At 39.9% G+C, this 14866-nt stretch overlaps 1 protein-coding gene across 1 annotated transcript in view; it reads right to left on the bottom strand.

Annotated features, from left to right (window-relative positions):
- Positions 1–14866, bottom strand: part of LOC103256992 (inositol 1,4,5-trisphosphate receptor type 1) — a gene marked incomplete at its 5' end in the record, with an annotated part of 163365 nt that overhangs the window by 61176 nt on the left and 87323 nt on the right. The window contains 9 exons of the mRNA XM_021710740.1: positions 284–349; positions 833–1003; positions 1080–1245; positions 3411–3465; positions 4457–4595; positions 9155–9342; positions 10341–10521; positions 11243–11384; positions 12180–12431. Of these exons, the coding sequence (XP_021566415.1) occupies positions 284–349; positions 833–1003; positions 1080–1245; positions 3411–3465; positions 4457–4595; positions 9155–9342; positions 10341–10521; positions 11243–11384; positions 12180–12431 (1360 nt within the window). The remainder of the gene's footprint in view (positions 1–283; positions 350–832; positions 1004–1079; positions 1246–3410; positions 3466–4456; positions 4596–9154; positions 9343–10340; positions 10522–11242; positions 11385–12179; positions 12432–14866) is intronic.

Here is a 14866-nt window from a genome sequence, read left to right as displayed (position 1 = left end):
ATTCTTGACAGTTATATCAATTAACCATTCAATTGCAAAGCTTCAGAAATACATGGCACCTATAAAAGGTGAGGAAACTGAAGACACAAAATAAGTGGTAGACCTAGATGTGGAACACAGATCTGACACTAAAACCCAAGAGTTTAATCTCTGACCTCTACTTTCTCCCTGTTAAGTCACATGAAGAAAAATGCTCAAATCTTTGCTCCTTCAACCTCTCACAAACTAAAACTCCTTAGAGAATTCACAAAGAAGGAGAAATGGCAGTGGGGAAGGGGCTTACCTCTTTCACCACTCTGTAATTGTAGCTGCTGGTGCTTTCATGCTTCTGCGACTTGTTATTGCCCTCCTAGGGACCAAAAGTGAACATAACTGTGGTTTGTACAATCTTGAGTTACTATTGGTTTATTATGACTAGCACCATCCTTTTTGAAAGAATGGGAGTGTTGTGCTGTTTTCTAAAAGTCATGCTGGGTTTATGCCCAAGTCATCTACCTACTCATACTGGACTCCCCTGGGAGAGGATGGTAGGCCAGGCCATGGCTAGAGAATAGGTTGATTCCCACGTGAGTCTGTAGGGAAACCTGGTGCTAATGTGCGCAACACTCAAGTTTCTTCTACACAGTCCTTGGTGGCAGGGGAAACATAGCTAAACTTGGACTTTATAGACCATTTCGAAGGCAAAGAGCTGTTACCCTAGTTACTTAATAAGCAGATCTCTTGAGAATAAAGCCCATCCTATAATATTTGTACCTAAAACCAGAGTAGGAAGCTTACTGGTTTTAAGAAGTCCACCCATTTACCTAGGCAGCATAACTTGTGTTTTGCTCACCTCTGCTTTCTTATGTTCATTTTCACCAGAAGCACCATCCATGGTCTCATCGGGGCCCTGCCCTTTGTATACCCAAAGCTCTGACTTTTCCACTATTGACCTCAGTTGATCCAAGTCTTGTTTGATCTGTTTGTAGTTGTCCACGTCTTGGCTAGTAACCAGCAGTTGAACCTTAATGAATGCAACCCATTAGACACACACGACAACTTCCTGCACAAACAACACACACTTAGGCAACCCAAGATACCTGTTTGAAGGCCTGGAGAACCTCCTGCCTCTGACTGAAGTGTCGGAAGAGGAGCTGCAGGGCCCCCGACACCAGGGGTGGGTAGTCATGCATTGTCAAGTGGAGCAAGACACGGAGGAAAGTTCTACCGCCATGATCATCCAAGTCCAATGGGGTGTTCTCCTCACTGAAGGAGCACATGGGGAGAAGGACCAAATGAACAATGAACACCTCCTCTCATGAACCCAGAGCCCAGTCACACCTAAACTAGTTAAATTTTTAACACTATATTCTAAGTCATATGACTTTTCATTTGCTCCTTTAACAATACAATCTTGCCTTATCTTCAATTATATCGTCAGGGGAGGGAATGTTGTAATTGTAAAATTTTAAACCAAAGTCCCTCCCCTCCCAAAGTAACAAGACCAGCATTACAACCAGATTCCCAACATGTAAATTAGGGTTTTCACCAGCTAGGCTTCAGCTGTGGCTTGAGAACCACAAATGAATGAATGTGTTTCTCCTGTTATTAGTTTTGTTTTTTTTTTTATTTAAGATACTGTAATTCAGTGCTTACCAAATTATCTGTGGTAAACAACCAGTTTTACTTCCATTTTGCAGCTGTCTGATATCTTGGCCTATACCAAGCCCACTGATCATGCCTTGGATGTCACGATAGGGCCAAATTTCCAGAAGAGTGCCAGATCACTCATTCTTAAGCTCTGTAATATCTTGTCACAGATTGGTAACAAGATGTTCAATCCTGTGGACCTCACTTTGAGGACTGTTGTCATGAACCAGTATAACTCAATGCTCTTCAGACTGAGATCAATCAACATATTATCCGGGGTTATCTCATTGCCTATTAATAATTTGACTGTGTTATTGCCATAACTTAAAAATAAGCATATTCTGGATCAAATTTCAGACTACTCCATAACTGGGCACTGCCAGTCAATTATTGTCAATATTCATATTATGTTTACTATCAAATGAATGACAAATGGTGATCTTCATGGTTACAGGTAAAAAAAAAAAAAAAAAGAAAAAAGCACAGAAAGGACTTAGTATGTAAATACTGTATTCATGCTATATATTCCAAAAAGGTGTGATGGTTTCACACTGCTGTTCAATATAAGGAAAATGGTAAGGGGGTTGAATGGTAACTTAGCACATGGAAGTGGTGTCATGCTAAATGCAAAACACTTTGTATAAGTTTTAAAAAAATCTTCCAACATAGTACATGATGTTGCTAATTCAAATTTCACAGGATTTATATTGAACACTGAGGTAGACTGTTAACATTAGTGGCTCCCAACAAAGTATTCACATTCTTATGTAGTTTCCTCCCATACTGACACTGGGCTTGGCCATAAGATTTGCTTTGATCAATAGAACTTCGGCAAACACAATGTAAGCAGAGGCTTATAGCGCTTGCATACTGCTGCCTTATCTTCTTAGAGCACTTGCTCTAAGAGTCAGCCACCATGTTGTAAAGAAGCTCAAGCAATTCATGTGGAAAGAGAAAAAGAGGTACTGGCCTTATGAGCATCCCTGCCAAGGCGCCAAAATGTGAAAAGCTACTTGGATGTGCCAGCCCCAATCACTAGCAAAACAGCGACCAGCAGAAAAACCATCCAGCTTAGCCCTAGTCAACCCATAGAGCTGTGAGTGGCAATAAAATAATTTCTGTTTGAATCCTTAAAGATTTTTAGAGTTAGTTTATTATGCAGCAATAGATAATCAAACCAAGTGTGTTAATTATAAGAATTGAGTGCATAGGGTGTTTTTAGCAAGTTTTATACTTGTAGGTATGTGAGTTTCATAATAATAATAATGCCTTAAGTCAAAATTAAGCAATGTGATGTTTCAAAAGGAGGTTCATATATTAATATTAGGAACAACGAAAGAACAGATTGAGTCTTCTTTGTTGCATAGCCTGTAAAGAGCTCAGGGATAAAACTGCAGCCCATCAGCAGCCCATTGGCAACAGAAAGACATGATCTTACTAATCTTACACTTTTTTGAGCCCCCTCTCTCTTTCTAGTCTTCCTTTTGACTGCATTTTCTTACCATGCAAAAATAATCTTATATATATATATGTATTTTGAGAAACCTCCTTACATCCTTTCTTCCCTAGGCAAGAAACACACACATACACACACATACAGACATACAACTGAGATAATTCTGACTTGAGAACTTAGAGTTCCAAAGAAAACACTAAAACAACCTAAGCCCCAAAACGAAATATTTACTAATACAGTCAAGGAAAAACCTTTGAGAGGTATAGAAGAGCAGCCTTCCCAATTGTAGATCCACCTATATAACAATAACTGAAAATATACTTTCCTTCCTCCAAAGATGCCTTCTGCTTGCTCTTCAATGTGTTCAAAGTCAAGAGCACCTGAGAAGTTGGAGAACATAACTTCAGATGCAGGACTCTCTGAAAACACGTGGCTGGTGAACGTATACAAAAGTTTTGCAGGGGCAAAGCTGTTGGCTTAACTACAAATCTTCCAGAATCATATGCTGCAAAGCTACAGAGCCTGACTAACTCAGATGACACTATCCCATGTTCCACACTGCTACCATTTCCCCCACTCACTATAGGGCCCCTTGTTAAACCAGAGTGATGACCTCACCCCAAAGAATCTTGAGGCTTGGTACGTGGGATTATTTCTACCACTACACTTCCTTTCACCATTATTTCCTAGACAGAGAAAAACTTCCAACATGAGTAAAAGTTGCTAGTGAACAATAAAGTTTTTTGGAGAGTTTTTTGTTGTAGTAGTGTTTATTTTGTTTTGGGGGAGCACTTCACAGATAACCACAATACTAGAAATGTCAGCTGTCTATGACTAAAACACTCCAAGATGGTAGAAAACAAGATCCATTCCAGAAGGAATCTGGGCTCCTTCAATTTATTCTCTTGTCCAAAAAGAATAAGTGGGCTGGGTGAGGTAGCTCACACCTGCATTCCCAGCACTTTGGGAGGCCAACACATGGGTATCACTTGAAGCTAGGAATTTGAGACCAGCTTGGACAATAGAGTGAGACTCAGTCTCTACAAAAAAATAAAAATTGGACAGGTTTGGTGGCACATGCCTATAGTCCCAGCTATTCAAGAGGCAGAGGCAGGAGGATCACCTGAGCCCAGGAGATCAAGACTGCAATGAGCTACAAGAGGGAGACCATGTCTCCAAAAACAAACAAACAAAAACAACCCCCAAAAACAAAAAAAGAGTAAGTGCTAGGATAAAATCTTAAAATACAATAATCCTCAAACAAAAACATTCACATTTTACCCTTTCTCTAGAAGACACTGTTTGGATTCCCAGTTTCCATTAGACCCAGGTCCCATTCTATGGCTAAAATTCCATTCTGAAATCACTAACCTGGTACATTACTTGGCCCTTCTTGGCTGCTGTTTCCAGAGGATGTTTCCGAAGTCTGGGAATTGCTTTCATCAAACTCCCTCTTAAATATACACAGGAGGCAGGAGATCCTATAATCCAACCTCACATTCAAAATAAACTAGAGATTCAAGTGGAAAGGGAAACAGATTAGTTACATTAACATACCACCTTGAATACTTTGCCAAGCCACCACACTCTGGCAGGCCTGGTATCAGCAGCACCAATTACCTTAAGCACAATGCGAGCTAAATATTTGGCTCAGATTTCAACAGTCATTTCCATAACAGCAAACTTCCAAGGGGCATATCAAGTCTGCCCACAGCACCTTAGCTTCTAGTGTAAACTTCAGTATCCTGGCAATTAATTTAACAATTAGAACACTGAATCACTCACTCCTGGCTCCATCCCCTATAAAACATTACTTTATGTCAGTAAGTACTGAATGCCAACTCTTGGCCTAACACTAAGAAGAGTGAAATTGCCTGCTTTGGATTTAAGAAAATTGATAGAGAATATTTTGGTTTTTACTACTGAAAATCAGTTTGATTCACACTTTCTATTTCTGATTGTTTCCTTTGATTTAGGTACAAACCCTTGGGCACCCTCTATTCCAATACAGGGTCACTTTCCCAGGACAGTTGCTAGAACCAAAAAGAAAGATCAACCAGCAGGCATTATTTAAGGATCTTACTGACGTTCTTCCTTCCATTCTCTCTTTATCTCTGCCTGGCCCTCCTGTCAACTTCCCCAATCTAAGGGCTGTCAACTCTCCCAGATGGAGACAGATCTTTGACCTGCCTTCAAGTTTTGGTCCATGTCTGTTACTGACTGTTGGTATCTTCTAAAAGTCTCAAACTCAGAATTGCACAAAAATAACTGTTACGGTTGATTTTAGGTGTCAACTTGACTGGGTTAAAGAACACCCAGATAGCTGGTAAAGCACTGGGTGTGTCTATGAGGATGTTTCTGCAAGAGACTGGCATTTAAATCAATGGACTTAGTAAGAAAGATCTGCTCTCTCTCAATGTGGGTAGGCATCATTCAATCCACTAAGGTTCTAGATAGAACAAAAATAAGGAGGAAGGATGAACTTGCTCTTTTCTGGAACTGGCACACCAATCTTCTGCCCTTGGATATCAGAACTCAGGGTTCTCAGGCCTTTGGCATCAGACTAAGAGTTACACTATTGGCTCCCCTGGTTCTCAGGTCTTGAGACTCAAGCTGGATTACACCACTGGCTTTCCTGAGTCTCAACTTGCAGATGGCATATTATAAGACTTCTCAGCCTCCACAACTGCACGAGCCAATTCCCATAATATATCCCCGTTTATCTATCTATATACAAAGGGAGACCCCCCCAAAAAATGGAATTATTTTTTGGAGGGCAGGCCCTTGTAGTACAGGCTTCCCCTGCTAGTTAAGTGTTCTAGGAACCCAACAGCATTAGTGAACCAGTTAGCATTGTTATGAGAGGCTATATTCAGTTTTAGTGAATTCTGAGGGGAGAATCTTTCAATGTGTTTGCCCATTTTATGATGGGTGATTTATGAGTGCACCTGCCCACATGCACTGAGTGTTCAGCAGTTTTTGACCCAAAACAGCATGAACTCCGTGCCCCATTCTCCCTATTCACCTGATCTCACCCCAAGCAGCTTATTTTTTCTTTCCCCTGGATGAAAAAAGTCCTCAAAGGAAAACATTTTACCAATGTGGAAGAGGTGAAACAAAAAATGGCAGAAACACTAACAGGCATCAAAACTGATGAGTTTAAAAACTGCTTTGAGCAGTGGAAAAAGCGTCTCAATGGGTGTACCGCATCAAATGGAGAGTAAGTACTTTGAAGGTGACTGAGTTTAAACATGTAAGAATAAATAGACGCTTTTTTGTAAATAAATTCTGAGGTTTTTTGGGTCCCCTTTGTAAATCCTATTAGTTCTACTTCTTTGGAGAGCCCTAATACACTGACAACAACTGTCGGTCATGCCATAATCTACTCTCCTGCCTGTGTTTCCTCATCCCCAGTTAGTCTCAGGATCATCAGCATCACCTTCCCTGACATACACATCTAATCAGAGACTAAGTCCTGGTAAGTCCTGCCCACCACTTCTCACAGATTTCTCTCCCACTGCCATTAATCTCTGCTCACATCCTCACTATCTCCTGCCTACCAAATCCACCTCTCAAGAGTGCTTGTTCTTATGTTAGCCCCCACTTGAAGACTTCCAAAGGCTCACCACAGAATAAAGTCTTAACACTTTAGACATCCAAAGCTCTCTAGCATGTGACCTGGTCCTCCTTCCCAGCCTCATTTCTGATGATGTCTCCTCAACATACTCTACGTCCCTGCCCAAGGAGAACCGCTGACCCATGTCCCATTATGACCTGCTTCACCCACCTGAGAAAGGTCCCTTGTTTCTAAGTTTATGAAGTCTCTGTCCACACTTAAAGGCTCAGATGAAATCCTACCTCCTCTGTAAAACTTTCTATGATCTTTACCACGTGGAGTCATGTGACCCTTGCTGTGTCAAGGGAGAACAATTTTCTCGTGGTTTTATTTCCACATATACACGGCTTCATCATACCTTATTCTCCTATTAGAATCTTAGCCTCTTGATTCCTTGTTCGGATCATTTTTTGCATTCCTCACAGAGCCCAGCAAAGGAGCATGCACATAGTAAGGGGCTACTAAGTATTTGTGAAAAGAATGACTCAGTCGACCAGTCATTCTCAGGTTACTACAGTGACCAGACCTCAAGATGGGACCAAGTTTTGCACTGTGTCATTTCTGATGAACATCCATAACACTAACGTGGGACACACAGTCCATGGCCTAAGAACGTTACATGTATGAAAGTAGACTGGATAAAGAAAATGTGGTATATATACATGACGGGATACAATGCAACCATGAAGAACACAATCTTGGTATCACTGCAACTTGGATGCAGTTGGAGACCATCATACTTAGTGAATTATCACAGAAACAAAGAACTGAATATCACATGTTCTCACTCGTAAGTGGGTCCTGAACACTAGGCACACTAGCACAAGAGTGGGATTGGTAGAGGCACTGCTAGGGGAGGGAGGAAGGAAGGAGGGGAGGAGGCACAAGGCAACGTGAAGGGTGTCTGGTTCATTGCCAAGGGGAGAGATGGCCTCCTAGAAGCCCAAACTTCAGCTGCAAGCAGTATAGTTATGTAGCAAATCCTCACTTGTACCCCATGACTACAAAATAAATTTTAAAATAAAAATAAATTTTAAAAAAGTCTTTCTCTACTTTTGGTTAGGCACAAATTCAATAAAGTTTCCCTTTTACTTAAGCTGCTCTTTACTGTCCTAACTAGATTACTATTGAGAAGTTCGACTGATGTTTTCAAGGCATTGATAAAATGTGATTTCAGGCTAAAAAGCAAACAAACAAACAGACAAACAAGCAAAACCTCAAGTCTGTAAACATTTATAAATAGCTACATCTTTGGGGATTGAAGTTAGGTAAAGGGGGAAAAAGAGAAAGGTGCTAACATGATTCCATTAAGGAGAAGATGGCTTTGTTGATGAATAAAAATTACCTACATGGGAGGAAAGCACAGACTGTTGGGGGAGTTCAAAGCTACAGTGAGGCTGAGAGGATCTCAGACTGAGTACTAAGAGGATCTCACACTGAGTACTCCCTCCCCATAAGCTGCATCCCTCTTGCTGACACAAGGACTTTGCTCTTACAATTATTCTCTCTCTCTCTTACAACAATCAATACATTCTTCCTCTTTACACAAATTGTTCATATTCACCATACAAACTTGTTAAAATCTACCAACTTAAAAAAATATTACGATAAAAATGAAACTTTCCAGTTACCAACAATCATTCTCTGCCCATCTTCTCACTCTTCTGTGTATCTTTAATGCCAATCTATGCAAAGAATGTATATATTCACTCCTTGGATTTGTCTTCTCCTATTTCCTCTTGAACTCACCTCCATTGTAAGGTCTTTGCATTTGCTGTTCCCTCTACCTCAAAGACTCTTTTACCGGATACCACATGACTAGCCCCTTGCTTCATTCTGGTCTCTCATCATGTAACCTTACTTGAGAGGCCTTCTCTGATAATCTCATCAAATACAGTATCTCTGGCCTTCTGTCCCCAGTGGTCTCCAAACCCTTCATTATATTCTAACATCTCTTAGAACTTAATTTTAATATATTTCTATGCCCCCTTCAAAATGTAAATTTTTTAGAATCAAGTATTTAATCTATTTTGCTCATTGCTGGATCCCCAGTGTTTAAAGGGACTTGGCACAGGGTTGGTTTCAATAAATATTTGTTGAATGAATGAAAAAAGGAGGGAAGGAGACTTTGCAAAGTTAATGGAACCTTGAACTAAGTTATGAACAATAAGCAGGGAATGTAGCTACATGCACAGGTAAGTGAATTCTAAGCAAAAGGGGTATCATGGAGAGCAATGATCATGGAGGAAGTATTGGTATGGCTGGAGGGTCAAGGCCATGTTGGGGAAGGGTAGGGGATGACAGTAAAGGGATTAACAGAAGCCAGTTCATAAATAACATGAAGGGATGAGCTAAGAATTTTCCCTCCATTTTCCTCCCAGAAAAGCAGAGACTAGATCTGAACCGTGTCCCTGTGAAACATTCTTCCCGCTCCCACTCTGACTGATGGATACCTGGAGTATTTCAATGATCTTCAGCTTGGTGTCCATGACCATGATGTCCTCCTTCTCTGGCTCTGCCTGTTTCACGTTGCCTTCAGGGGCGGCAGCCATGGGAGTCATAGGCAAAAAGCCTCCTCCCCGGAGCACCACCTGGGTCATCAGCTCCCCTACTCCATGAATAGACCTCATTACATTACTGCCTAGGAAGGACCAAGACAGACCACGGTCATGACATCTCTAGAGAGTGTGCAGAGGCATCTGTCAAGGGGCAGGAGCTCTTTGAGACAAATTATTTAACATGTCCCTATTTCAATACACTCTCAGGACCTTGGGAATCTGGAAAGGTAAATTACCATAAAAAATTTGGAGCTTCTGAGAGTAGTGGAAAGAGTGTAGGCTTTGAACTCCCCAAAGGATCATTTCAAGTTACATTGATAATCACCAATGGGCTTGTTAAGGGCACAGAACAAAAGATTATACACATTACAAGGAACAAACCCTGGTGCTGCTACCAAAAGCTCTTTGATCTTGGGTATATTATCCCCGAGGCTCAGTTTCCTCAACTACAAAATAAAATAAAGGAGTGCAACAAAAGAATTAAATGATATAATGTATACAAAATGACTTAGCACAGGATCTAACAAATAGTGGGAGATAAGTCAATTTACATTTTCTGTTTAAACAACAATTGATACAAGATATCAAATATATGTCTACTCTGACCCTAAAACAAAGGAAAAAGTAAACATGTAAAGGTAGATTTTCCTATTCACAAAGAATTCATAAAGTGGAAATAGCTACCAAGATACAAGTTTGGATTTTATTTTAGTATAAACTAATATTATCATCAAGGGCCCCATGAACATTAAGAACAATGACAGGACATGTGCTTCTGAAACAAAGTGTTAAGTAACTTTGAAACTGTTTAATAAAATATACACAAAGACGCTCAAATATATACACAAAGGAAAGACAGCAAAATGTAAATAGTTATTGACACTGAGTCATGGGTATATGGGACACCACTGTACTGTTCTTTCAGCTTATCTTTATACAGTACTTGAAAGTGGTCACAATGAAGAGTTGGGAAGGAAAGAACAAGGGAAGGACATGACATCACACATAGGGTATGACATGAGCGTAATGGGAAAGGCTGGGAGGGCATCTCTCAGATGTGTGGGCACCATCAGATACTCACTCTTCAGCTTCTCCACATCATTGTTACCTTTATTCTCTTCTCCTTTAGCCATCTTGCTAATGGGGAAGATTGTTGTCACATGTACACAGTCCAATATGGCCAGGAGGATCTTGGTTAATCGTAGAAGGTCAGAGAAGTTGTAGAAACCAAAGTATATAAGATTCCTAGCTAAATTTACAACCTATTATATTTAATAAAAAAAAGAATATAATATTAAGTCAACTGCATTCTTCAGTTCCATTTGATGTTGACTAGTTTATAAATGACAGATTTTGACCTTACCTATGGTAACAGAAGACATATATTTTTGCTTACAATTTCTGATAAAATTTCATTTTATTTCATAAGGAGGAAGAATAAGAAATGGAAATCTGTAGAGCTAATGATCTGCTTTGATGACTAGTTTTTAAAAGAATGATCTAACCATTTGGTCTACACAGGGTCTCCAGGGCAATACTGAGCAGAGTTATTCTCAACAACAGATAACAACATCGCATCTCAGAAATCTAACTCTTAAAAGGCAAAAGTGGTCTCAGAAACTTCTTAACTCAAAGGAATAAAGATGTATGTTCCTTAAGTGACTAATCTATGGCAAATCCCAAGCACAGTCTGTTTCTCTCGTCACTTTTTAACACAAAGTACAGATTACACATAATATTCTATCATTTCACATGATTCAATTCACCTTGCATATTTCTTTTAAGAATACAACTACTGTTAAGTCAAGTGACTAGTATCAGTTCTATTTCATTCTGGAACAAGAGTGAGCAGAATTCCTTTTCATTACAAAACCAGAGCATCATGATCAAAATCACTACCTACTCATATATTTTCAATTTATCTTACAGAAAAAAATTACCAGGAGAGGCAGATAACACACACATCATTTCATCATGAGTTACCTCAAACGTAAGCTTATTTTTCTCCTTATCAGAGAAAGGAAACCTCTGACAAACCACATCTCTTAAATACTCCTCCACAAATTCCATGGTCTGAGCAAACCTCTCCTTAATTTCATCTTTGGAAGCTCCACTGCTATCATAGCTAAAAGGAAAGGAGGAAAAAAAAGGAAATAAAATTTCAAGGTCTTCCACTGAGGTCTTCCTGGGTCTCTGAGCCTCAAAAATCAATATACCCCAACCCTTCCTATCTCTTGGCCCTACTTTCTTTCCCCCCCGTAGCAGATATCACTAACATATATTAGTTGTTTATCTTGTTTATTGTTTGTCTTCCCCCAACATATAGTTTTATCATTTGTTCATTGTGTGAGCATGGCACAAAGCACATACTTAAATACTTGTAGAATGAAAGAGAGAAACAAAAAAAGAGATATAGAAACACAATCAGGCCTGGGTTGGTGGCTCAGCCTATAATCCCGTGCTTTGGGAGGCCGAGGTGAGTGAATTGCCTGAGTTGCGGGTTCAAGACCCACCTGGGCAACTTGGTGAGACCTCATCTCTACAATAAATTAAAAAATTAGCCAGGTGAGGTAGCGCTCGCCTGTAGTTCCGGCTACTTGGAAGGTTGAGGTGGAAGGATCGCCAGAGCCCAGGAGGTCGAGACTGCGGTGGCCGGGAGCGGCCACTGCACTTTAGTCTGGGTGGCTGAGTGAGATTCCAACTCAAAAAAAAAAAAGAAACACAACCGTGTCATCTTTCACATTTTTAAGGGGAAAATATTTGCCATCCACTTAATTTTAAGCTTAAAAAAAATAACTTCACCTTCCTTCTATGATTTAGCAAGACCAATATGTGGCTTATCTATTGCCACGCAGAATAACGTCAATAAGAGGTTTTAAAGTGACACGAGGTTTTGGCAGGCAGAAGGAGCCAAACTCACTCATCAATGGCAATCTCAGAGGGAATCTCTGACCATAGGCGGGCATATTTCACTGGAGTGACTTGTTCCTGGGGATCTCGGTCCACATGCATGTGTAGCATGAGACGGCAGAAGGACGCCCTCAGGTCGTAGGGCAGGTTCTCATCAGACATGCAGCGGAGAATGAGATCTACGTCCAATTGGCCTGAGATTTCATTGATGGCCAGGTACTGTCGGTCCAGACACATTCTTGCAAAGAGATTCAGCTGGTACCTAGAGAAAAGAACAGTGAGAGAGCTCACACTCCAGAAATCATTCAGGATGAATGGAAACACACCACAGGGTCATCCAGGTGGCCTCAACTTTCCTAGGAGTGATATCTGGCCATCTGAACTCATACATCAACACCCCTAATTGTTCTTGCACACCAGATTTTGGTTTTGGTAGCAAACAGATCACAGAAAAGTTCAAGTTATGCCACAGAGTGTGGATTGACAGTCAACAGTAACAGGTGTCTAACCAGCAGTGTTGGAGCAATGTTATGACCTGATTTTATTAGGTCCTAGTTTACTTTAAAAAACAAATAGGGGAAAAACGTTTAGGCCTAAGACGATTGTCTATTTCTATCTCTTCAGTTCTGTCTTTATGTAGCACATTAAAAACCATGTAGAGAATGTTAAAGAAGCCAGGCACAATGGCTCATGCCTGTGATCCCAGCACTTTGGGAGGTAGGGGTGAGATGATCGCCTGAGCCCAAGTTTGAGATCAGCCTGGGGAACCAGGTGAGACCTCATCTCTACAACAAATAAAAATATTAGCCAGGCGTGGTGGTGTGCGTCTGTAGTTCTACCTACTTGGAAGGCTAAGGTGGAGGAATCGCCTGTGCCCAGGAGGTTGAGGCTGCAGTAGCTGTGAGACAGAGTGAGACTCTGACTCAAAAAGAAAAAAAGAAAAAAGAAAGTTAAAGATATTGCCCATATTGAGTCTAATTAGAAACTTAGGATATTATGTCACATAAATCATCATTTAATTCCTACACATGTGAAAAAACATTGGATGTACAAAAATAGGGTACTCCTTACTTATTTTTTTCTTTATCCAATTACAAGTGAACTTTGTTCCCTGAACTTGACTAGTTGAGGCGTTCTTTCTCACTCACTTGGAAGATTTATCAAACATTTAAAGAGTACACACACTCACAGTGTGAAATAAGAGAGCCCTAATAAGTTTTCAAATTAGCAAATACTGGTCTCCAAATTTAAAATCCTATGTGTTGTTAATAACCATAATTTGAAAATATCCTCATCCTCACTAGATATTTGCAAGTTTGGACATGATTCTATTTCATACTCATAAAAATTAACAGAAATCGAAAAGCATCACAATATTCAAAGTTAGTAATGACATGAGAAAACAAAAGTTTTCATCTACAATGGGTCAAAGTGTGCCTTGAAACTTCCAATTTCACACTCAAGTTTTGAGTGTGAATATCCTCTAGTGTGTGGAATGGAAACTCACACATAAACTCAGAAAAATTTGAATAAGGATGTTCCCCGAATTGAAGAACTAAACTGTGGCATATGATGAAATATCAAACAGCAATGAAAATGTGATACATTAATAAAACAATACGAATTAGTGGTCAAAATTTTTTAAAAATGAATCTATCACTATTAACACAAACACATTTCAGTAACAATATTGAATAAATAAGGCAAGTTTTAGAGTGGTATTTGGAATATGGCATCATTTATATAAAACGCTAAAAACAGATAAAATGCCATATTATTTAAAGATGCATATAAATGTAACAAAATATAAATACACAGAAGAACTTGATAGGATGCACACAACATGCATGAACAGAAGGGGAGAGAACAGAATACAGGAAGTGAGAAAAGGCATTTTAACTGCAAGGTTTTATTTCTTTTATCAAAAAATACTGGAAGCATGACTTTATCATCTCTTCTTTTTTGTGTTCAGTTCCCTTTTTTTTCTTTCCCTTTGTAGGTGATAGGGCTAGCAGGTGTTACAGCTGGAGCCAAGGAGACACCAGGGACCAAGACCAGGAGGGGTGAAACTGGTGACACACAGTGGGAATGAGCAAGCATTTAAAGACTGGGAATAAAGGCAGCCAGAGGGAGCTATGAACTGGAAAGGGTGAAGGCTAGAATAAACCCTACAGTGTTAGAACGTAATTGGAAGTATTAGTGCAAACTCATGGTTTTTATTATATATTTTTATAGACATACATAGCAATAGATCTGTGTATGCACACATACACATCTTCTAGCACCGTCTGTAAATGTTTGATGGGACTGGCACTATCACCTTTATTTTGTTTGTAAAGAAACTAAAGCATAAAGTCAAACTTGACCAAAGTCAAAAAACGAGTAAGTAGAGAGTTCAGGATTTTGATCCCAGACAGTCTGACCCCACAGCCTGCCTTTTAGTCTTCAGTTGTATCTGTGTGCTGCACCAAGGACTGATGTGATCACACCAAGGACCAATGTGATCACCCACCCACCTTGGGACTCAGCCACCCACAGATGTCAGCTAAGTATTCCTGAAAGCTTACATTCTAAACTCCTAAAATATACATCTGGCTTCTTGTTAAACAATCTTACCACACGAACTTTGTGACTCCTAGGCATAATCACCAGACGAGCCATAAGTCCTAAGTGCCACTCTTTTGGGGCACCCCAACT

Source organism: Carlito syrichta, unplaced genomic scaffold (genome assembly GCF_000164805.1).
Source record: "Carlito syrichta isolate Samal-C Ts95f unplaced genomic scaffold, Tarsius_syrichta-2.0.1 Scaffold300457, whole genome shotgun sequence".
In the NCBI taxonomy this organism is placed as follows: domain Eukaryota; kingdom Metazoa; phylum Chordata; class Mammalia; order Primates; family Tarsiidae; genus Carlito; species Carlito syrichta.
Note: the sequence above shows the minus strand (reverse complement) of the source record. Positions and strands in the feature narration are given on the sequence as shown.